The 24,993-nt window shown below is 45.3% G+C and overlaps 2 protein-coding genes across 3 annotated transcripts; both read left to right on the top strand.

The window, feature by feature from the left end:
• Window positions 1-1,546: 1,546 nt before the first annotated feature.
• SAR1A (SAR1 homolog A (S. cerevisiae)) lies at window positions 1,547-10,683 on the top strand. Its single transcript, XM_006835853.1, has 6 exons — window positions 1,547-1,620; window positions 1,746-1,865; window positions 2,282-2,347; window positions 4,819-4,922; window positions 8,874-9,005; window positions 10,202-10,683. Exons 1-6 carry the CDS (start codon window positions 1,563-1,565, stop codon window positions 10,316-10,318), a joined length of 597 nt encoding a protein of 198 aa, XP_006835916.1. The 5' UTR covers window positions 1,547-1,562; the 3' UTR covers window positions 10,319-10,683.
• Window positions 10,684-15,569: 4,886 nt separating this feature from the next.
• Window positions 15,570-20,777, top strand: TYSND1 (trypsin domain containing 1). Of its 2 annotated transcripts, XM_006835851.1 has the most exons (4): window positions 15,570-16,741; window positions 18,684-18,814; window positions 19,779-19,964; window positions 20,560-20,777. In XM_006835851.1, exons 1-4 carry the CDS (start codon window positions 15,570-15,572, stop codon window positions 20,775-20,777), a joined length of 1,707 nt encoding a protein of 568 aa, XP_006835914.1. The 2 variants fall into 2 exon arrangements, with proteins under 2 accessions (XP_006835914.1, XP_006835915.1); XM_006835852.1 differs by lacking the exons at window positions 18,684-18,814; window positions 19,779-19,964 and having other exon boundaries at window positions 20,560-20,590.
• The last annotated feature ends 4,216 nt before the right edge of the window (window positions 20,778-24,993 follow it).

The raw sequence follows: 24,993 nt of genomic DNA, 5'->3' as shown, positions 1-24,993 counted from the left end.
CTCCATGTATCTTGGTATCACTCTTTCCCTGCCTGGATCTAAGAGCTTCACAGGGCAAGGGACCCCAGGTCCAAAGTACACACTCTACTCGTGGCTTTTGTTGGTGATAGTAGGTCCCTTTGAGAAACTCGTAAACCCACCAGTGTCTGTAGAGCTGCCCTCTTAACTTCACTAAGAGGTCCTCTTGCTTATTTCCAATGGATGTAGACACTGGCTAGTCTTTTGACTAGCCATAGTGGAACTGTGGGCTAGACGTTGTTAGACTGTGCTAATCACAAGGTTGGTGTTTCAAACCCACCAACTGTCGGCTACCATAAAGGTTTACAATCTCGGAAACCCTGTTAAGGGTTGACTCGATGGCAGTGGGAAATATTATGAAAAGTGGTGTTAGTATCAGTTCTGATTAAGTTATTACTTAATTTTAAAGCTTGGTACCTACTATGATGTCCTACACAAGAATTCTTACTTCTAGACAATTCAATTTGTAAAATGTACAAGTGCTTGAATACTCACATTATGAGAGGACTGTCTTACCTCTTTATGGTTCTATAAAATAGTGATTGCTGTCTCTTTATAAATTGAGATATATATCTGCAATATGGGTTATACAGAGATTATTTAAGAAGGGATGCTGTTGTTATTAGGTGCCTTTGAGTCAGTTCCTACTCACAGCAACCTGTTTGGGGTTTCCAAGGATGTAAATCTTTATGAAATAGCATTGGGAAATATAGCAGGGCAAATGGTGCTAGCAGCAGAATTTTGGTCACTGTTTTAGAGCTGTGTAGTGCTGTGAATTAATGCGCTGGACTGTAAGGTTGGTTTGAACCTCGAGGTTGGCAGTTCAAACTCACCAGCCACTCCACAGAAACCCTGTAAGAGTCATTATGAGTCAGAACTGACTCGATGACACTTAACCACAACATAAGGATAGGGAGTCCTGGTGTGGCCCTGTAGGATAAGCACAGGACCTCTATGTCGATTTGAACCACAATGTTGGCAGTTCAAGCTCACCAGCCAATCCTTGGAAACCCTATACTGGGTCACTATGAGTCAAAACCGACTCAACGGCACTTAATAACAACAGCAAGGATAGGTTAATATGGTTTTAATTCATATTTGTTAGTTAGTGCATCTGTGTGACACTTTGATTCAGATTATTGATGAGACGATTTCTTAGAGGTATTAGGAACTAGTTGTTAGCCAGCTGTGGTGTGTCTAGGGGATGTGAGTTGGCAGCTGGTTGGGAAAGTGTGTTGTTCAGTAAAGGAGGAAAGTTCATCTTTAACTTGTAGTCCTTTGAATATCATAGATTGTTGAAGATTAGAAAACCTGTATGGATCAGATAACCCCAGAGGGTTCCCTCCAGGGTACAAACTTCTTCAGTCTCAAGAGGGAGGGGAATCTTCAGTATCTTGTTTACTTTGCTTTCTTGTATCAGAAAGTCTGAGACTGTAAACATGCATCAGAGCCAGGGTGTAAGAGTTAACTGCTCTAAAACTGTACTGGCATTCAAGAATTAATGTTGGTGCTTTTGTATTTCATACAGGTTGTAAGTATTAATAATGTCTTTCATCTTTGAGTGGATCTACAATGGCTTTAGCAGTGTGCTCCAGTTCCTAGGTAAAGCCATTCTCTTGAAATATATCAGAATTTTAAACTTTTTGCATTTCCTCAAACTGTTTAAATGCAAGCAGCTGTTTGCATGTAGGAGAGGTAAATTACATGTAAATTTATTTCTCTTTTAGGACTCTACAAGAAATCTGGAAAACTTGTATTCTTGGGTTTGGACAATGCAGGAAAGACCACTCTTCTCCATATGCTCAAAGATGATAGATTGGGCCAACATGTTCCAACACTACATCCGAGTAGGTTTGAAAAGATCAGATCTTTTGATGTTTAAAAGTCCATGTCAGGAATAGGAGATGAGACCCCAGTTGATGCAAATCTTTTATTAACTGATACCTCAGTTGAAAAAGTTCCTGTAGAATATGGTTGAGTCACATACTCACTGGTATAAGTCTCTGGGATTTTGTCACTATCTGTTCTCACTAGTCCTGAAACACATTTCCACAGTCACCTTCTAAAAAGCAGCAGACACCTTGGAGAAAATATATTCTTGGCTTTTTAAAATAATTTAAGAATATTTTTATCTGTATAGCCTTTTCTTTACAAGGTGTAAACTTCATTCAGTTGTTTATATTGGTGTTTGTTTATAGAATTGGTTAACTAGACTTTAATTGAATGAAGTTGATTTTCTTTCCTCTTTTTTGATAATTTTCAGCATCAGAAGAGTTGACAATTGCTGGAATGACTTTTACAACTTTTGATCTTGGTGGGCACGAGCAAGGTAAGAGGTGGTGGCAGCCTCTAGTGTACTCTGTGCTGCCCCTTTGGTCACTTTCAGTCTCGGTAACAACCTCCTTAACACGTCCGTGAAGCTTTCAGTAATTTCAAACATGTCAGAAGCTGTAGAAATAATACCGTGAACTCCACTCCCCTGTGCCCCTAAGTCAGCACTGGACTGCGAACCGCAAGGTCAGCAGTTCAAACCCACGAGTGTCCCTCGGAAATCCTATACAGAGTCGCTGTGAGTCAGAACTGACTCACCGACACTTAACTACACAATCAATGTTAATATTAGGGGTAGAGGTGGTGGTAGGGGTAGGAGCAATGTTAGCGGTAGGGATATGGGGAGTGTTAGTTTTATGGGTAGGGGTAATGTAGAGGGTAGGGTTAGAGGCAGTGTTAGTGTTAGGAGTACTATTAGGGTTAAGGGGTAGTGTTAGTGCTAGGGGTTGTTTGTTGTTAAGTGCCATTGAGTCAACTCTTAGTGACCCTGTATAGGGTTTCTGAGGAGCGGCTGGTGGGTTTGAACCGCTCGCTCACCTTGTGGTCCAGTGGTTCTCCTAGAGCACCATACCAGGACTGCAGGAGAAGAGTAAGGAGTAAGTAGTGTTAGAGGCCGGGGTTAGCCTAGGAGTAAGGCTTGGTCTAGTTCTGGAGTTAAAGTTCAATTCATTTATTTTCTTGAAGTCATTTCTACTTCATTTGGAAGTTCTATAACTACATTACCAATAATATCTTTAATAACTACCCCCCCCATTTGAACAGTAGTTGTCTAGTATCACAAGTTACACTTAGCATTTCTCTCTAGTGTCTTGCATTCAGTGGAAAGAAAATGTAGGATATCTGTTTCATGTCCTTGTGACCATGCTGATCTAATTTGATATTTTGTATACTCTACTCTGCCCATTTGAGGCAGTTGGTAGAACATTTTTTTCCTGCCTTCTTGCTCTCCTCTGTGCTTTTTGCCTTGCTTAGGCTAAGTTAATTGGGTTCCAGATTCCCAGGTGTCTTTCTGACTTCCTATGTATGTTTTATTCAGAAGAGGACAGCTTTATCTGATGGCACTCACTTTACAGGTGGCAAGACTCTAGGCTTAGGCATAAACAGTTAAAAGTGTGAGAATAAATATTCTGGAAAGTGGGAAAAGAATCTGTTGAGATTCCATCAGATTTGCTCACTTGTTACTGAGTTGTATCTACTGCTGGAGTATTATATTAGGTTGGATAATAATAGTTTTTAAAAGAATAATTAAAAAATAGAATATTGATGATTTCTAGTCATTCGACCTAATAATTTATAACCAGTGATTTCCTAAACATTTATATTTTATTCATTTAATCTTTATAAAAATATTCATATAGTATAATCATAATCACACAAAATATTTACAGAAAAAGATTGGAAGAAAATATACCAAACTATTAATAGTGGGTATGTTTTGATGGTGTGATTATACTGTATAAAAGCAATACAGGCTAACTGAAGCAAGTTCAGTCAGTATGTTGTTGTTGTTGTTAAGTGCTGTTGAGTAGATTCTAACTCATAGCGACCCTGTATAGTGTTGCCAAGGAGCGGTTGATAAGCTTGAACTGCCAACCTGTGGTTCAAACCGGTCTTGCAGTCCAGTGTGCTCACCTGTAGTGCCACACCAGAATTCCAGAAATAGGAAAAGTAAGGTTCTCCCAGCCTTTCCTCCACTTTTCAGAGGCAACCATTGCTGTTTAGTGTGGAGATGCTTCCTTCGCCATCCTATTGACAGGGCTGGAAATGAACCGTCTTAGAAAGTAGTGTGATGAAAGTATCGCTTTCTAGCCGTTTTTACTTCATGGCACAAATGTAAAAGCTTTATTGGGCTCTGTGGGTCAAATATAGGAACAGGACTGAGATGACTGGCATCTCACCACCGAGGGCTGGAGGGTACCTGTGTCGGCACTCCCACGGGGGTTGGTGAGAAACAAAAGTTATAGGGACTAGCACTTTGCATCCTAATGCTATCACCTAGGAACTGCACCACAAATGGTTCTGGGGTCAGATAGATCATCTAAGAGAGGGACAGAGACTGCGTAAGGCCATAGAATAGAGATGGTGGGAATTTGGGCAAATGATAGCACCTGGCTGTCAACTAAAAGGATAGCCGTCTCCCAGTATCAGCTGACAATTGGCCTGTGGGTGTAGAGGCATTGGATTGCCAGATGTTGCAGGTTTTTTTTTTTTTTTTAAGAAAGGCAGAAATCTTGCTTTGTTCTTAGTTGGAAAACCAGACTCAGCTCATAGGCCATCAGTGTGCATCCTCGGTTCAGACTTACTGCTTGCTAGGACTTGGAGAATCCAAATGGAATTAATCCTGTTGAAATATAACCAATATTTCCCCATTGTATAGACCATTAGTTTACTCACTTTTTTTATACACCCACATGTTTTAAATGTACATACATATTTTAACTGGATTCAACTACAAACTTTGTCTTTTAGCACGTCGGGTTTGGAAAAATTATCTCCCAGCAATTAATGGAATTGTCTTTCTGGTGGATTGTGCAGATCATTCTCGTCTCATGGAATCCAAGGTTGAACTTAATGTATGTTTATATTTTTTTCCACCACTTTTTTATTTTGGTTTAATAAATTCTGTAATAAAACAGAACTTACATGGTTGGAATGGTCTTGCTCATTTACATTACAGTGATATTAATAAGTCATCTTGGATTGTCTCTGTGGTGTTGAAATAGAGAGGAATAACTGAAATAGCCAAGCTACTACTAGATGAGTGTAGAAGTTCACAGTAATAGTCTTGAATTTGAACTGTACGTAATAAAGTTACTGCTCTAGAGATTTATGTAGCCTTTCTTCCTTGTATTTTCTTTAAAGAATCAAGAGAAAGCCACTTTCCCTCTTCTCATTTTATGCCCTTAAAGTTAGATTTTTCTTTCTGCTTGTTCTTTAATAACATCTTACCAATCCCAAAGCAAACCCTCTGCCGTCGAGCTGATTTTGAATCATAACGACACTGTGTAGGGTTTCCGAGCCTGTATATCTTTACAGAAGCAGAAAGCTTCATCTTTCTCTCATGGAACAACTAATGGGTTTGAATTGCTGACTTTGTGGTTGGCAGTCCAGTGCTTATCATACAGTGCCACCAGGGCTCCTTTTTTTCCCCCCCGAGGAGGAGAATGTGCACAAAAACACTCATGGATATATAAACATTTAAACAACCTAAGGTCACATTCTGTAAGCTAGATTTCTCAGCTGCAGGGATCCCTCTCTCCATATCCTCAACTCTGTCTCCATCACTGGTGTCGCTGCTTCTCTGGATAGGATCCCACATAACTCTCGTGCTCTTCTCCTTTGATGGTCCTAGGGTTAGTCTTTTTTTTTTTTTTTTCCTATCTTGACTTCTGTTTCTTTTAAAGGTGCATAGCTCAGTACTGCCAAACTTAATGATTCCAGTTAACATTTGGTGAAAATCCTAGTTGCAGGAGGAAAGTGCTTAACAATTTGAGATATCCAAATATCTGCTTTGATCATTATGCTCTTTTAAGAACCTGTTGTTAAGTGCCATCAAGTGGGTTCCGACCCATCACGACCCTGTATAGGGTTTCCAAGGAGCCGTTGGTGAAGTTGAACCGCCAACCTTGCGGTTCCTACCTACCTTGAGGTCAAGTGCTGATCATATGGCACCGCACTGGAAACAGTAGCTAGGAACAAATCTTGGAGTGGGGTCAGTGAGTTTATGTGGTAGCAGCAGCTCAGAAAAGGAGGGTGAGAATGCTGGACTGCTTAAGGTATGTCATCAGTGTCACTGAATTTGACCCGGAGAAACTGGTGGTCTGTATCTTGATGTGTATAGTCTCAACTGCAGCAAAGTTACAAAAAAAATTCTAAGACATTGCTTTTCAATGTCCTGAGGAAGTTCAGCTTGCACTTGAGTAAGGTGACTATGACGTTAACATCGTGGAGTGACTGTGTATCTCACGTTTGCAGGACAGTCTCCAGTTTATGCTTATTGTCCCAGCATAAGTAATGGCATTCCCTTTCATGTTTCCTGTCTGGTCACTCTGAGTAGTGCTGGCATACTGAAATCATACAATTGGTATTAGTATTCTTTCACTTTTTGCATCTACCTTAGGTTGTGCCTAACCACTTTCCCACTGAATGACTTGCTAGCCTTAATCGCTTATTCTCAGTCTTCGGTTTGGATCATGTGCACCATTTGATACTGTGTAGAACTTGCTGTACATTATCTCCTTCTCCCACATTCCATTTTCCTGGCTTTACTATTTCTATAATGTTTTGTTCACCTTACGGCTCTTTTTCTTGAATATATTACTTTCTGTATGCACTCATATTCTTGGCGATTTGAACCTGTTTCAAGTTTATTTTGATATTCCTTAAGTCTGCAGCGTTAGTCCACTGTAGAATTGCCCATGGGGAAGTACTTACTTGACTTGATGCATTGATCCACACTGGCCAGTTCCTTTTCCCTCACTCTTTTGAATTTGGTACTCCTCACTTATTGAATCTTGTTATCCAACATTTTGCTTTATGACAATAGTAAAATGCCTGCTATCTGACTGTTGTGTGTAGTCACAAGGTATGCCTGGCTGTGGTGATTTAGGGCTTCATCACCTGGCTGAGCCGTACCTCTCAGTGGTCTGGCAGTTACGCAGAGATGTAAATGTAATTTGGCAGGAATGAAGTAGTCTGTCTCTGTTTTGTGATCTGAGAGATCCTCCTCCATTTCTACATAATAACCTAGTCTTTGGAACCTACCTGTTGGTAAGAGAGGAACGGGTGCACTGTCTTTCTGGCTGACACTCTCAGTCTCTTTTGTAGAAAATCACATGACCTTTTCTGTTTAGGCCTTAAAGTTTACTATACTTGTGATCTAAACTTTCTCTCATGCTGGTCTCATCGATTTTCATTCCTTCATCTCCCATCCACATGCTGACGCCTCTCAGATGGATTTCTCTGGTTTAGAGCTCTCTCCTGAGTGCAAGTCTTTTACATAGAGCTGCCTACTAGACCATTCCCCCTACCAGTTCTCTTTTCCCAAAAGAGAACCATCTTCCCCACCATCTACCTGAACATCCAGCTTGGAAACCTGTGACTTATTGTCGATTCCATGCCAAACCCCACTCCCACTTAACCACCTTTCATGCCTTGACTTCTGAATATTATAGGGGATCCTTTATACTGACCCAGAGAGGATCTGTCGACTGTTAATATAGGTGTCTTCCACCCTACAGTGAACTTAGATGGTTAGAACCTTATCTAATGTGTCTCTGAAATTCCACAGCACTTAGCAAAGCATCTGACACATGTTGATGTTAAGTGCCGTCAAGTTGGTGCTGACCATAGCAACCCTGTATAGGGTTTCCAAGGAACGGCTGGTGAGTTTGAACCACCGACCATGTGGTTCAAACTGGCTTTGCATTCCAGCACATTTATCCACAGCACCACAACCAGGACTCTGACACATAGTGGATACTAAGTCAGTGTTTAATGAATGAGTGACATCCTTTGATGTTTAACATTTCATGGAATTCTTGATAGCCTAAGCGTAGTCCGTTCTGCTCTTTCTTTTCCTAGCTTTCCTGTCAGAACTGAATTCCCAGACTTGACCTCTACCGACTGTGGCTCCTCTTTTGTCCACCTTCTCATTTAGGCATTATGTCTTGTCACTTCTTTCTCCAAAATGTCTCCTGCACTGGCCAGTAAATGCTTTGGGCTGGATCATCCTCTTTCACTGAAGCATCATAGATAGATATGAAATCTGGTCAGTATCTTCTAGGTTTAGTTATCTTTTTAAGAAATTTTGTAGCTAACTTCTCAGACTGACACCATAATGTGGCTCATCCCCACTCACAGTGACTGTCCCTATATATCAGTGTAAATGCTGTAGCCCAGCCAGGCGTGCGCCATGTGACTTTCCTTTCCTACTGCAAAGCCATTGCTTATGTTCTTCCTTCTCCTTTTCACCTATCCAAGTCCTCACCTTCCTTCAGAGCTGGGTTTAGGTTCCAGATCTTCCCTGAGACTTTCTTCAAGCCCACATAGACAATATGGGTCTCTGAATTTTTCAGTATTTCTCTTCTGTTCTCTGTTCCCATTCACTGTGACAGTGATCTACTGCCTGGTGTTTTTGCTAAGCTTTGTTAGAGTTTGTCTGGAAATAGGGTGAGGATCGCTTCAGGACAGAATACAGTCATCCTCAAGGCTCTGTATTCAGAACATTCATTATTTGGATTGAGCTGAGTGGGCTATCCCTAGGATGGTCTATGGCTGAACAGTTTTCGCTCAAAGTTAAGAGTTGAGGCATTTCTGTTTGCGGCTTTGAAAAAATATATACAGCCTTGAGTTAGAATAATTTTGAGGTAGTTAGATTTTTATCTAATGTCAAGATTAACTTTTAGGTAATCACTCAGATGACCCAGATTTTCACTTTAAATATGATACACTGTAGAATAGTGTGAAAATCGTTTTCATTATCTGGTGGGCTCTTGACTGGTTTATTTTAATCTTGTCTTTAGGCTTTAATGACTGATGAAACAATATCCAATGTGCCCATCCTTATCTTGGGTAACAAAATCGACAGAGCAGATGCAATCAGTGAAGAGAAACTCCGAGAGGTATTCGGACTGTGTGGACAGACCACAGGAAAGGTAAGAGGGGCTCTCCAGGGGGTATGTTATACAGAACATAAACTGTCCAACATTCTGTGCTTCGTCTTTGGGTTGTACTTTTCAAAACTTTGAATGGGTTTAGTATTTGTTTTATTATGGGTATTTTGTAAGCTCTCTGAAGACAAGAGTATGTTCTTGCTGTTTTCCAATGAGATATGTCCTCAGGAATTGGTGGATGAAGGAATAGAAAAAGAGGTTGTGTATGACAGTAACCACACATTATCTTACTACCTTTCATATTCAGTGCTAGAAAGAGAAAGAGCTTAATAGAGAAAAGGCTCTTTGTAGAAAGATCTCTTCTTAGGAGGAAAAAGTTACTATTTTTGGCTAGAGGATCTGGAGGAGATCAGCCGTTTCATAAAACTCAAACAGGAGAAATCAAAGTCCTTGATCTGTGCCCAGTGCTCCTGCTGAGTGAGGTAGGACTATTACCTCTGTTTTTCAGGTGAGAGAACTCTAAGAGAGTGATTTGTTCAGGTCTACACAGCAAGTCACTGCCAAAACTAGAAATATAAGCTAGTCTTCCAGATGAGTAGGTTGTGTTGTCTCCAGTTGGAGGAGTAATCTGTTACAGAAAGGCAGGTTTGTGAATGAGAAAATCTAGATCGGCTATTATAATTACACAGGACTCCTAGTCGTTTCATGTTGGGGTCTTAGCAGATTGAATTTTTTAAAAATCTTTCTGTGTTTTCTACGATAACTTTCTGACTTCTTAGTCTTGTCTCTTTTTGGCTGTTGATGCTTGTCTAGAAATGTTTCCTCTAATTCCTTGAGTTTCCTGTTCTGTGTGAACATTGTATCATAAAATCGTCCTTCCATTTTCTCAGTGCATCTCAGCATCTTGTGTTAAATGTCTTTCTTTCTGAAAAGTCTGACCTCTTTTGTCTACTGAAGGGCCCTTTTGTTGATTTGCTGCCCTAACTCCAGATGAGTGTGAAAAGTGTTGAAACGAAATGCTCTTCCCAATGACCAAGTCTAGGAATAGGACTATGCCGCTTATTCTGTTCGGCAAGCACCAAGATTGGAAGAAGCCACCTGTATGGCATTGACCACGTTTCTGTAATGACCCCTTCCTTACATTTGCCTTGAAGAGTGAAGGACTGGTAATAGTGACCCCCTTAAGTATTCACACCAAGAAGGTGCTAATGGCCCTCTCTCGATGTTGCTTCCTTTAGGGGAACGTGACCCAGAAGGAGTTGAACGCCCGGCCCATGGAAGTATTCATGTGCAGTGTGCTCAAGAGGCAAGGCTATGGTGAAGGTTTCCGCTGGCTCTCCCAGTATATTGACTGATGTTTGGACAGTGAAAATAAACAAGTTTTACTTCTCTGGACTGATCCTATTCACAGCTTCCTCATGAACTTTTCTGATAGAGCAAGGAAAGCTCTCCAGCCGTGTTTGGCGGTGAGAAGCCAGGAGTCTCTGTCAGCTCTCTCATCGCCCAGTGGTGACATGTGCTCTTCTCCACACTGTTGGGAGGCAATGCTGCCCCACGGGCAGGTGCAGGTCAGCATCCTGGGACTTGGAAGCTGGCAGGATTTGCCAGGTAAAGCTGTGTGCCATCATGGGGCACCTGAAAAAGAAAAACACGTCTCACCACTGCGGTTGATTCAAAAAGAAAGTGATTCTATTTTTTAAAGAAAGTGTTGTTAATGTAATTGGTGTCCCTCCTAACTTTTGAGTTCACAATTTACTTGGTCCAGAGTTTTCTTTTTTTTTTTTTAATCTAGTGAATGGCATTTCGATATTCATAAAATTATGAACAGATTCACATTGGAGACCTGTGCTCAGGCAGGTGAAGTTACTCCTGTTGATCTAGCGGGCTGGTAAGAGAAGTCCGCTGCCCACTTGCTCACCTGCCTCTAGAACTGCCTTTGGTAGGTGACATCACTTTGTGCACAGGTTATTAGAGAAGTGGCAGTACCCTGGCCTAGCAGTTGCAGCAGGTTCCCACTGTGGTGACCTCATCACGGGATAATAGCTGAGGGCTCGTTGAGGAGGAGTTATGCGAAAGTGGGTTGTCATTATTATTTTTACTTGTAAAGTTACAAATTGCAGCCAGTGTTTGCTTTTTATACTTAAGAGATTTCATTCATGCCTATAGCACCTTCATTTTTCATTTTCAGTTACACAAAATGACTTCCTCCTAGACTAGATTAATGCCAGGTTCCCACGTGGCATACTGCAGATGTATCTCAGTTACTTTTGCACAGATTCTGGGGGAGAAATGTTTCTGAGCAGCAGAGTCACACGGAGCAAAGCTAACAGCTTGAGGACTCTCTAACTCTCTAAGTTTAAGTTGAGGACTTAGAATAGGTTACACAGCAGTTTGCAATCAGTTGGGCTTTTTTCCCACTTTGAGGATTTGGGCTCTTTACTATTTTGAATGCTTTCTTTTTCTGACATCTTTTCTTTTTATCAGTTATCTATGTGTGTGTGTGTGTGTGTGTGTGTATTTAAAGTAAAGGTTAACTTCTGTTGCTTTTCCAGGTAAAAAAAATTTTTGTTATGAAATTTGCCCTTTCTCCTATCCAGAAATAGATGGGGGAAAACACTAATCCAAGACCTTTCATTTCTCATAATGCCATGTGTGAAATTGGATTTTCATGATCTTAACCTCTCTTCATCTTTGGTATAAAAGATGAAGTGGTCTGGTCTTAAGTTGGGAGACTATTCATTTTTCCTTTAATGAAAGATTAGAAGTAATTTCCTCAAAATTGAAAACTGATCTGCTGCTGATTTGCAGAGGATTGGACAGTGGATTCCAGATTCTGATGGGAGGGTAGGCAAAGTACAAATAGCATATTCCTGTGGATGAAACTTACTTTAATTGGATTTCCCATTCTTAGTCTTCAATTTGACGTTTTGGGGAAGCATGCTTTTTCACTGCCGGGTACCAGATGCAGAGACTTACTTGATCAAGTCTGAGATGGCATAGCTGGATTGAGTTTGGGGAGGAGATTAGCCTTACATGAACAAATCCAGCTAACATGAATGAACTCAGTAGGTGATTTATATCCTATATTTCCTTTGGCTAAAAGTTATCCATACTTCTCTATCCAGAGACATGAGAATTATGGTTGCTTCGGTGTTTGTTTTCTTGTTTGTTATTTTCCCCTGTATTTGCCCCTATTAACTGGGGGTTCTAGATAGGGCAGCTCTTTGTGAAAGTGGTTTCTTTTGGCCACTGGAGAAAGAGGGATTGAAAAGTCAAGCAGCACCAGCCCATTTCTTCCCCACTGAACACCACTCCTGTGAACTGATCACTGCAGGAAACAGCTGTGAGGAGCCCTGCTCCATTCGGAAGGGTCAGAGCTTTGACAGGAACGCCTGTGAAGTGAGACTTTTCATTCTGTTTTATCAGAGTGCATCTGTGTCCTATTTCAGGAAACGTCAAATGGTCATTTACAAGGGAAAGTCAGTCTGTATCCTAAGCATTTTAATAAAAATGAAAATAAACTTGCTATCTTTGTGAGTGTGTTATGTTCTGAATTTTGTGTTTAAAAATATCAGCATATCATGATGTTTGTTTGGGGGGAAATTAAAATTCTACTCATAGGAAGAAATGTTTAAGATGCGTATGAGAGACTTTCTGCCGCTGGGTGAGTAGACCAGGCCTGTGAATGCATTCCACTGACAGTCATAATCCAGTTTGATCTGAGAGTCTTGGCACAGCTTGTGGTCTTAGTGGGTGCTCATTCAGAAGGGCATAGCACACGTGATGACGTCTGCCAGTGAGCACTGGCTCCAGGAACGCTTTCACACCATTTTACACAAAATTAGAGTTGAGTAAGTTGAATGGCGCGTTTTAAAAAATAGGAGGAATGAAATCTGTGCTTGTGCATATAATGGACTTGTGAGAAGCCTTGCTTTTAGAAAACCTCAAAATTCCAAAATGAAAGTACCGCCACAAATTGAATGGGAAACAAAAATGCAGTTGGTTCTTTTTGACTTAAGTAATAAATTATTGGAGGCATTCTATTCAAATAATGTTTCTTAGGACTCCGGGTGTGGATAAACACTGGTTGTGAACCAGTAGGTTGGTGGTTCAAACCTACCAGCTGCTCCTCAGAAACCCTATACAGGATCACTATGAATCAGAATTGACTCATGGCACATAAGAACAACAACGAAGTATACAAGAATGCTGGGTATACAGGGCTTGGTGTCTTTTGAGCGGAACATGACGTTTAGAGTCAATGAACTCAGCCTTCAAGGAGGTCTCACCTTGCCTGCTATTTGCTGTGGTTTGGAACTGTACTGTGGTCTGCTGTAAACAAAAAACGGATGCATGGCAGTTCATGCTAGAAACTTGAGTATGAGTGAACCAAAGACTACCTCACCAGCATGATAAAATTTCCCTTTCTCAAATAGGCCTGGGGCACCGTATTACCCTATGTTGTGCTGGGAGTACACCTAGCAACAGCGTTCAGAGATTTGAGGCAGAAAGGTTGTGGAAGTTAAACAGTATTTTTCATTATCAAGTGTGGAACACAACTCCAAAATTATTTTTTAAGAATAAAAAGACTGGGCATTCTGGTCAGAAAGAGACGAGGAACCCGAGACTGGTCCTTCATCAACCACCCTTTGGGTCTGGAAAGGAACTCAACTTTATAGCTAAATTTCCAGCTAAGCAGTAGATAGATATGTGGTGGGGACAACACTAATTAAGGTGTGCTCACCGTGGAATGGTCAGTTCAAAATCAAAAGGGAAAAGTTGAGAAGGCAGGGGAAGGTGGGTAGAGAGGCAATAGGAGTTATGGGAGGGATGTTGCATGGAGGGGATTGTAATCATCGAGATGAAACAAAGTATGATTTTTTATAAAATTGGTAATCTTGTTTGTAAACCACTTAATATAAAATCTTTTAAAAAATGTTTTTTCATTATCCTTAATGCTGACATAGATCTGTACTGTAGTACACTTGTTAAATGCACTTTAGTGATAGAGGGTCAGAACAGAGTTTCACAAAATGTCTAGCTTGTGACTGCTTTGGGGCTGCCCTGAGTGCCCCCTTCTAAACATACTTGTTAATGTTTCCCTGTCCTCAAGAGTACTGTGGAAAAGTGATGGTGATGTGCTGCGGAGTCGGTTCTGACTCATAGTGACCCTGTATAGGATTGCCCATGTGGTAAATCTTTACCGGAGCAGAAAGCCCTCATCTTTCTCCTGCGGAACTGCTGACTTGGAGGTTAGCAGCCCGACTTGTAACCACTACACCACCAAAGTAGAGAAGTTTTATGTTACCGTGCATCACAGGTTGGGTAACGGCTACTAGTCCAAAGCCATATTTTGGTGTTTTTGTGTAGGTTGTAAGCTAAGAAAAAAAAATTTTCACTTTCAAATTATTGAGAAGAAAAAAAAAAAGGCATGGTGTTTTGTGACATGTGAAAATTACATGAAATTCAGCTTTCAGTGCCCATAGTAAAGTTTTATTGAAACATAATCATGGATACTCGTTTAGCTTTTGCATGCGACAGTTGCAGAGTTGAGTATTTGAGACAGATTGTATGGCCTGCAAAATCTATTTAAGATACAGGTTTAGCCCTCTGGTCTAGATACGCCCTGTTGTTAAGTGCCGTCAAGTCGGGTTTGGACCCATAGCGACCCTGTATAGGGTTTCCGAGGAGCAGCTGGTGAGCTCGAACCTGCGATCTTGCAGTTCTAACGGCTTTGCAGTCTGGCGCATTAACCCACAGCGCCACACCAGAACTCTGGATACACCCTAAGTATTGAATTTATATCGCTATATGAGATGTACATATTGCAAAATATGGTGTTAAGTGTGGTTAAGTCGGTTTCTACTGATAACCATATGTAAGGTTGCCGAAGAGTAGCTTGTGGGTTTGACCCGCCGATCTTGTGGTTAGCAGACAAGTGCTTATGCAAAATGTAAGGCTGTATAATTTAAATTTTTTACGTCAGCTACACATTTTAGAGGACACTTTTATTTACAATAAAATCATCTTATGAAATTTGGCGTTAAACTTTGGCATTCAAAAGTACTAGTAATAGATCTTTCGAGCTCCAAGTCAACGGGTGAAAAAATTCTAAATACTGAATTGGCCAAGGATCTCCTTATTCAGAGGGTGAATGCTTTCTACAGCTGGCCGGTTATGACAGGTCTTGTCAAGGCCTGCACAAATCCAGCCACGTCAGCTCATTTCTACTCCCTAAGAACAGATTAGGCTCCGAGGGATCCTCCCCCTGCGGTGTACAGCTGCACAGCCTATGATGCACTAGAGGCTCGTCCACGGAGACAGCTGCTTCCTGTTCGTCCCACAGGTTGGATGAGCCAACGAAGGCGGGGAAAGGAGGGAGCAACATAAGTAGCCAATCAGAACTCGGCCCCAATCCCAGCCAATCCCGGCCAGTTAAATGGGGTTAAACCAATCCGGCTCCATTAGGAAAGTCGCAGTAAGTGCTTGCGCCTCTCGCTTCTAGCTCCGGGTGGCGCTGCGTGGGTTCATCCCGTCCAGGCCGGGGTCCTGATCAGTTTCCCACCTGTTTCTCCCGGAAGTTCGTGCTGCACTGGCTCAGAGGCCATGGGGCGGCAGTGGGGGCATGCCATGAGGGCGGCCGAGCAGGCAGGCTGCGTGGTGAGCGCCTCTCGGGCTGGTCAGCCCGAGGAGGGCTCGTGGAGCTGCAGCGGGGTGATCCTGAGCCGTAGCCCGGGCCTAGTTCTGTGCCATGGGGGCATCTTCACCCCCTTCCTGCGGGCTGGCAGCGAGGCCCTGACCGCTGCCAGCGCCGCCTTCCTGCCCGGCGACAGTTGCGGAGATGACCTGCGTCTGTACGTGCAGTGGGGCCCAACTGCCGCGAGTCCGGCAGGCCAAGCGGAGCGGGACCGTCTGGGCTTGAGCACGCCCCAGTGCTCGGGCCCCGAGCCCGGCCCAACCGCCCGGTCCCGCGGGCGGCCCCTGCAGCCCCCGCGCCCTGCTGAGCTGCTGCTGCTGCTAAGCTGCCCGACCTTCCGGGACCACTTCGCGCGCCTCTTCAGAGGGGAGGCGGCCGAGCAGTGGCGCTTCGCGAGTGGGGCGCCAGACGACCTGTCAGAGGACGACGAGGAGGATCAGCTGAGAGCGCTGGGCTGGTTCGCGCTGCTGCGTGTGCGGCCTGGCTCGGCGGCGGCCAAGGAGGACGCGGAAGAGCGCGGGGAGGCCTTGGCAGTAGCGCCTCTTGGGGCCATCCCCAAGGGCGCGCCGCTCTTGGCCTGCGGCTCCCCGTTCGGTGCTTTCTGCCCCGACATCTTTCTCAACACGCTGAGCCGTGGCGTGCTCAGCAACACTGCCGGTCCGCTGCTACTCACAGACGCGCGCTGCCTGCCGGGCACAGAGGGAGGCGGTGTGTTTGCGGCGCGGCCCGCGGGCGCGCTGGTGGCGCTGGTGGCGGCGCCGCTCTGCTGGAAGGCACGTGAGTGGGTGGGCCTCACGCTGCTCTGTGCCGCTGCCCCTCTCCTCCGCGCTGCCCGCGCAGCGCTCGTCCGCTTGCGCCCGGACTCCGCTGCCCTAGCCACCCAGCTGCCGCTGGAGGTGGGCGCCCCGAGGGGCCTGTCCCTCCTAGACCCCAGGCTACCTTGGGCAGCCGCAGCCGTGCTGGTGGAGTGTGGCACCGTATGGGGCTCCGGAGTGGCTGTGGCGCCCCACCTTGTGGTGACCTGCAGGCATGTGGCCCCTCGGGAGGCCGCCAGGGTCCTGGTGCGCTCCACCATCCCCAAGTAAGGCCCGCACGGTTGCTCCCACCATATCCCTCACCTGGTTTGCCCACTGGCATCACACTGGGGCCATGGTATGGATAGGGTCCTGGGACTTTCCTCTCATCTTTGACACCCAGAATCCCAATGTAGAGGGATCTGGGTTGCCCAGCAGGGGTAGAATGGGTCTTGGGCAAGAAGCTAAGCTCCAATCAACTCTGAATTTGGCAAGTGTGGGGCTTTCCTATGGAGCCCCGGTGTGACACTGTGGGTTAATGCGCTTTACTTCAGTGTGAGTTTGAACTGCAAGGTCAGTGGTTCAAGCTCAACAGCCACTACTCGGAAACCCAATAGAGGGTTGCTGTGGGTACGAATCGACTAAGGGCGTTTAACAACAAAGGTCTTTCCTGCATCCCGGTCTGGCCGTTGTTGAGACTTTGAAATTCTTTTGCGTGACTTCTCTGCCTCATAGCCCTCAACCCCATTCTCTTTGAATGGAGACTTCCTAACCCTGCACCCCCCTCAAAGTAGTGAAGCCCCCGGGGCCCAGGATACTGCCTCCTAAGGTAATGAGATCTTATAGATCTGTTCCTTCTGGATCAAAGTTACAGATGAACCCTTTCTCATCTTTACTTCCACCTTGTCTTCCTTGCCTTCCTGGGTTGGTTCTTTAGTGCACCTTGTATTTATTGGCTCAGTAGCCTCAGGTGATTAACTGAGGCCAAAGGAAAGCCAAATAGAGCCGTGGTGTTAACACTCAATGGCTAAACCCAACCTCCCAGGCCTGGTCTTTCCAAATCCCTCTTCTGACTCCCAGAAGTTCACCCAGCCTGGCTTTACTGTAACCATAATTTCGCACACCCTACCCCCAATATGCATACTGTTTGCTTCTAATGAAACTGCTAGATGCTACCTTTGTAGAGTGTATGGTAGGAATCCCGTGGGGTCTTGGATATGTCACTTTGTCTCTAAACTGTCTTTGTGAGTATTAACTTGTAAAGTGCTACAGTACTAAGTACAAGTACTTCTTGTTAAGTGCCACCGAGTTGATTCCAATTCATAGTGACCCTGTACAGGGTTTCCGACGTGTGTTTGAACCACTGACCTTGTGGTCCAGAGTACAGTGCTGATCCTATATGATCCTATAGCACATGTTCGTAGTGACCCCATTTCAGTGGCTGATATTTTGAGAACTATATTGCCAGCCTCTCTCTCAAGGCATCTCTGGATGTACTCAAACCTTCAGCCTTTGGGTTAGCAGCTGAGTACACTAACCTTTGCTCTACTCAAGGACTCCCACTACACACTGTTGTTGTTGATATGTGCTGTGGAGTCAGTTCCGACTCATAGTGACTCTTAACAGGGTTTCCGAGGCTGTAAATCTTTACGGGAGCAGAAAGCGTCATCTTTTTCCCGCAGAACAGCTGGTAGTTTCAAACTGCTGACCTTGCGGTTCGCAGCCCGATTCATAACCACTACGCTACCAGAGCTCCTTCCCACTACATACTAGTTGATCATTATTATAGCGATGTTCCCAAAACCAAAAACCCACTGCCGTAGAGTCAATTCTGGCCCATCATGACTCTATTGGACAGAGTAGAACTGTCCTCTCCAAAGCTATAAATCTCTATGGGGACAGACAGCCTCATCTTTCTCATGCAGAGCAGCTGGTGGGTTCAAACTGTTGACCTTGAGTTTAGCAGCCCAGCACTTAACCTGCTACCCCACCAGAGCTCCAATGGTGATGTTTAGGAAGTGTCAAAAAGACGTGTGTGGGGGAGAAAAAATACATGTGTACTGTTTATAAAGCGTGTTTGGAAATAGCACTTCATTTAAGTGCTGTAACTAGATTTGCCTGGCTGGTACGTCTCAGGGCTGCTACCAGGTCTTCTGGCCAAGACCATGACTTTTGCTGTCATTCCCGCATCTCCTGGTCCCGCCTGTCATTTGTTTCCATTGCTCTCAGGAGTGCTGCCGTCTGGGGGCGTGTGGTGTTTGCTACTCGAGAGATGTCCCCCTATGACATAGCAGTAGTGCACCTGGAGAAGGAGTTGGCTGGCGTTCCCCTACCTGTGCCTGCTGAACACTTCCATGAAGGTAATGGGCAAAGGTGCGCAGCCTGTGTGGGGAGACCTCAGGAAGGGAAGTCAGGGTTGGATGTGCTGACCCTGCCCAATGAGGAGGCCCCACCCCGGCTGAGTTAGGGTGCCATCAAAACTACTATGATGTCATCCTGGTTACAATACTTTGGCCAGAATTGTCCTTGGAAGCCCTTCCTGCAGATGCCCATCTCATCACCAATAGGTGGGAGCTTTCAGGTAGTTGGCAGCTGTGTGGTGTGAGGATGTGTGGTACTTTTGAGGTGCCAAAGGCATGATCTGGGTGAAAGGCTCCATAAAGCCACCCTGTAAGTATCAGATGCCTCACCTCTTGGAGGCTGTGTGATATGGTACCAGAGAGTACAGGCCCTCTGGGTTGTGTCCTTGCAGTGTTCTCTGCCTCAGTTTCCACATCTGTGATTGGGCGCTGTGAGGACTGAAGTGGTGCTTGGAGAGTGCTGAGCCCCAGGGGCTGTAGTCATCAGTGCCATTTCTTCTCCCTCAGAGACGCCTAGCGAGGAGATGCTGTTAATTCCACAGACACTTAACACCTAGCTAGGTGCTAGCCAATGGCTGCCAATCTGATATTCAGTGTGTCAGAATACAGCTGGGCTCCATAGGCTTTTCAGTGACCTCCAAGTCTTTTGTCTAAGGTGCCTCTGGGTGGAGCTCCAACCTTTGGGTTCACAGTTATGTAGGTTATTCGCACCCTCAGATTCCAAGATAGGAACTAGGAGTCCCTCCCTCCCCCCTGTACCATCTAGCAGGGGAATGGGGGCTTGGTTGGGACAACCTAGTGCTCAGCATACATCACTGAATAGGTTCCATGCTGGAAGCTCAGTGGAGTGCTTTTCCTGCTGGGGAACCTGGGCAGAACTTGGAGGGCAGAGAGAATTTGGACTTTCACAGAGGGTGGGGCTGGGCAGTGGGGAGCTGCTTCACTGTTCTCCCCTCCCTGGCAGGTGAGGCCGTCAGCGTGGTAGGCTTTGGTGTATTCGGCCAGGCTTGTGGACCCTCAGTGACCTCGGGCATCCTGTCAGCTGTGGTGCATGTGGACAGCACACCAGTGATGCTGCAGACCACCTGTGCCGTGCACGGCGGCTCCAGTGGGGGACCTCTCTTCTCCACCCGCACAGGGAACCTCCTAGGTAACCAGTTTTGTGGCCCTTCACCAACTTTCCCCTTGTCAGTGCTCAGCCCACCCAGTAAGTGCTTGGTGTCCCGTCTTGGGAGCAACTGCTGTCTGGAAGATGGGTGGGTTTACACCCAGGAAGTCCTTAGCCCAGGGTTTCAAGCCATTCAGCTCCTTAACTCTAATGCCAAGTGTCACATTGGCTTTAATAAAAAAATGCATGCACACACACTCATACCACTCATACACTGAGCAGGCCAGATGAAACTTGGCTGTGGGTTTGACGCATTCATTTAACAAGATTTGTTATGCACCTACTGTGTGCCAGGCACTGTTCTAGGCACCAGGGAGACAACATGAACCACACACAGCCTACCCTCATGACACATTAGTGGAGAGAAGGATCCTCGACAGCACAGTGATGCCTCTAATGTGTCAGCTAGTGAGCGTGTTTAGGAGAAAGTCAAATTGGGTGTGGGGACAGGTATCCATGACAGTATGCCAGTGACTAGGCCTGGCAGCTCCAGGGTGGACGTGGTCATCCTTCCTTCCCCATCCATTTGTCTGTCCCCCTGGGTCACGTCCTCTTTTCCTCTCTGACTCCTCAACAGGCATTGTTGCCAGCAACACCCGGGACAATAATACGGGGGCCACCTACCCCCACCTGAACTTCAGCATCCCCATCACGGTGCTCCAGCCGGCCTTGCAGAGGTACCGGGAGACTGGTGGTCTGTGTGGTCTCCGCCAGCTGGACCATGCAGCTGAGCCAGTCCGGGTGGTGTGGCGGCTGCAGCGGCCCCTGGCAGAGGCCCCGCGAAGCAAACTGTGAGGCTACCACCTTACAGTTTCTGGAGAAAAGAGTGGCCCTTGTGTGTTATGGAAAGTGAGTCTGGGGAGATGCCAACCTTGGGGCCCGGGGCCCACGACCACCACCCATCTGGTTCTGGTGACTCCCGTGTTTCTGCTGATTGCAGCCTGGGTTTTGGCATCTAGAACAAACTTCTCTTCAGCTGGACAGGTTCCTACAGGCACAGTGCTCCCTCCCCACAGCTTACAGTCCATCTTGGGGTAACTCCCTGAGCCCCCACCACTCTGTCTCCTTGGTAGTAGTAGATGGGGAGCCCAGCCCAGCAGCGCTGGCCCTGACAGACAGAAGCCGGTTGGAAGGCAGTTCCCTGCCAGGGTTTGGTGTCTGTTCCCTGTCCTCTGGCCATCATTGTTTGCCTGGAGCCTGGCGCTTCTCACCCTGCCTCTTAGTCAGAATGGAGGCTGACAGAGAGGCCCTGGCTTCCTCAGAATACCTCAGCAGACAGGCCTGACTCCCAGGACTGGAGACTAAAGGAGAGGAAAAGGGGAGCTTCTCCCTGTTCTCTTAGACCCAAGGGAGATGGAGTCTCTAAAGTTAGGACTCCTGGGTCTTCATATTAGGCATCCATGGCGTACAGTAGCACTGACTCAGTGCCTTACTTTTCCAGCCCTCACGCAGGGCCTCAGGGATCTTGCAGGGTGCAGTGTGTCTGGTCCAGGTTTGGGAATAAACATGATCCATAGACGATCCTCTGTACCTGCATGCACAATTCAGTCTTTTTGTTCCCTTTTCTTTCCAAGAGTAGCGTCTGTGTAGGCAAGTACCAGGCAACGAAATGCACCTTTCTGCCCTGTGTTCTCTGCAAGGGTTGCTTTCACTGGTACTCCGGGACCACAGTGAGACGAAACGCTGGGCCAGCCTTGCAGGTCAGGTCCTAGGTCTGTCAGCAAGTGCCTGCAGAGTGCCTGTGACTTACCCAGACCTGTGGATTGGTGTCACCCCTCCATGGGGGTTGGGCAGCCCCTCCCAACGCACCCACTAGCATGCCCCACAGCTCTTCTCTCCCATTGGTCAAGGTGGAGCCCTTCCTCTTCAATCGCTCACACGCTGCAGCACCAGGCTACCTGCTGCTATCACTGCCGCCACCACTGGGTCCGGGGTCATTCTGGTGTTACCCCCTCTGTAGGTGTCACCCCTCCACCCCTGCATCGCTCAAGAAATGGGGGTTCGATCACTAATGGCTTGCATGACATTTTGGTTGTGGGAATCATTCTAAGCAGGGAGAGTGCCTGAAAGAATTCCTTTTCTAGCACCCATTTGTTGGAGTGCCAACGAAGGACCACAGAACATTACTGTGATAGTTGCTTCTGAGAGCTAAATGTTGCCTCTTCTTTAAGTAGGCGCACGGTCCCTGTTTCTCTGGATTCCTGAATCGAGCCCTGAGAACCAGCAAAAAAACAGAAACCTTTCATCTGTCAGGGAAGGTTCTCATCACTGGAAGCCCATCATAGCTGAGCTCCAACAATCCGTCCTCCTAGATTTAGCCCTGTCAGACAATCTGCCTGCTGTCCCCACTAAACTTGGAAGTGCCATGAAATTAACTCACTATCTAAATTACACCTTCCTATTATCTCTGCTGAAAGTGAAGAGGACTTAAAATATTTATTTACTGATGAAGATCAAAGAGCACAGTCTTCAGTATGGATTGCATCTCAGTGTAAAAAAAAAAAAACAAAAATCCTCACCACTGGACCAGTAAACAACATTCTTATCAATGGAGAAAAGATTGAAGTTGTCAAGGACTTCGTTCTTCTTGGGTCAATTATCAACACTCATGGAAGCAGCAGTCAAGAAATCAAATGACGTATTGCATTAGGCAAATCTACTGCACAAGACCTTTTTAAAATGTTGAAGAACAAGATGTCAGCTTGAGGACTAAGGTACGCTTGACCCAAGCCATGGTATTTTAAATAACCTCATATGCATGCAAAAGCTGGACAGTGAATAAGGAAGACCGTAGAAGAATTGATGCTTTTGAGTTATGGTGTTGGAGGAGAATATTGAAAGTGCCATGGGCTGCCAAAAGAAGCAACAGATCTGTATTGGAAGAAGTGCAGCTAGAGAGCTCCTTGGAGGCCACCATGGCCAAACTTTGTCTCTCATACTTCGGACGAGTCGCTATGAGTCACAACTATCTCAACGGCATTTAACAACAACCCTTCTAAAGAGCTCTGGTAGCATAGTGGGTTATGAGTTGGGATGCTAATCACCAGGTCAGCAGTTCAAATCTACCTGCTGTTCTCATAAAGAGTTACAGCCTTGGAAACCCTCGCCAGGATTACTGTGAGTTGGAACCGACTCAACAGCACATAACCATCCCCACCAACCCTTCCTCTGCAGAATTCTGTACTCTACTACTTATATTAGACCCAAATGACAGTTTTGCATCCTTGAAGGACTCAAATCAGGTTCCTTTTCAATGTTCTTTGAGTTTGGGGAACAAAAAGAAGTCTGAAAGGGCAAGATGAGGGCTGCAGGGTGAGTGAAGTACTGCTTCCCAGTGACATTCTCACAGGGAGCCCTTGTTACCCTCAAAGACTGACTAGGTCCATTGTCATGATGAAAAACATGTCCTTAGACACGAGCACATCTTTCCTGGCCTTTTCCTCATTAATGCAGACTTCAATGTTCTTCAAGTATCTTTCTAATATGTCCCCAAGGTCATTCTGTATTCTTTGAGAATGTCTATCAAAATTACCCCTTGGGAGTCCGTAAAAACAGATGTCATAACCTTGTGAGCTGACACCTCTGCCTTGAACTTAACTGAGCCAGCAGATCTCACAAACTGTTGTTTTGACTGGATCCTGTTGTTTGAAAGCATCCTAAGGAGTGTAAGACAAGCGTATTACTGAGGGAATATGTTTGCTGTGTAGGTATGAACTAGAGCCCTACTTCTTGTTGTTAAGTGCCATTGAGTCAGTCCAACCCTGTTTAGGGTTTCCAAGACTTAAATCTTTACAGGAGCTCATCTTCCTTCTGGGGATCGGCTGGCAGGCTCGAACCAAGGACCTTGTGGATTGCAGTCCAGTGCTTATCATATGAGGCCACCATGCTCCCCAGAGCCCTAGTAGCAAGACTTTTTTGCTCAGCCTTGTACTAAACACCACTGACTTGTACATTTTGAAAGATTAGCTTTTATATGTGAATTAGATCTTAATTTTTTTCATGTTTTATTGTGAATTATATGATATTTTACATGAGAGAACTTTAGTTTTACATTCATTCCATTGTATATCGTCTCATTGCCATGGTTCCAATCCCCTTCATGCATCATCAACCAACCAAAGGGTATACCCTATAAACCCGCCCCCTACACTCCCCTCCTCCCCTCCATTCTTCAGGACCCAGTCCCTCTCCCTCTCTGGATCCAAAGTCCCCATCCGCTTCATCACTCCACTTCATTGTCTCTGCTTCCATCTTGGGCCTCACTGTTTCTCTGGGTAAGGTCCCACTCTCGGCTCTTCTCGGTTGATGGTGCCAGAGACCTCCGCTCCTAGACTGGAGAGTTAATCACTCTCTTCCTTGCTACAAAATGTCTACCTTTACATTTCCAACCCTCATAATCAGTCCTGATAACAATCATTCACTATTGTGTCATAAGTGACCCTTCTGCATTTCATTTCATCAGCTCCGCCTAGACAGATTGGACAGTACTCACTGGAGATTCTGCCTTCCTCCATGTCCCCGAGCTCTAGGTTCCCTCTTGAAAGTTTGTAAGCCAGTTACTTCTTACCTTTGTGGTCCCTCCTCCCCCTGCCCTCCTGTTTGGGTATCCAATGTCCAAGTTGCCCATCTCTATCTACTCTGTGTGTGGAGGGGGTGGGAATGTTTTTTGCTGTGAGGGTTTGTTCCCTCAGATCTTAATTTTTTTAAAGGAATCATTTAATAAATATTTGTGAACTCCTAGGGAACCATGTTCTGGGGTCATTGCCAGATGCAGGGGACCAAAAGTCCAGCAAAGCGAGACCTCTGTCTCAAAGAGCTGGTTTAAGGTGGTTCTTTCTTTTCTGGTTGCCAGAGTTGGACTGTGACTCTCTTTTCCTCTCAGGATTTTATTAGGAAGAAAAAAGAAATACACTTTATTTGAAAGTTTGTGACAGCCAGGATAGTGCAAGGCTTGGGGCCTCAAGTCCAGCTTCTATGGCTCCCTGCTGATTCCTTTTTTTTTTTTTTTTTT

The sequence above is a fragment of the Chrysochloris asiatica genome, unplaced genomic scaffold (genome assembly GCF_000296735.1).
Source record: "Chrysochloris asiatica unplaced genomic scaffold, ChrAsi1.0 scaffold00020, whole genome shotgun sequence".
Lineage (NCBI taxonomy): Eukaryota > Metazoa > Chordata > Mammalia > Afrosoricida > Chrysochloridae > Chrysochloris > Chrysochloris asiatica.
Note: the sequence above shows the minus strand (reverse complement) of the source record. Positions and strands in the feature narration are given on the sequence as shown.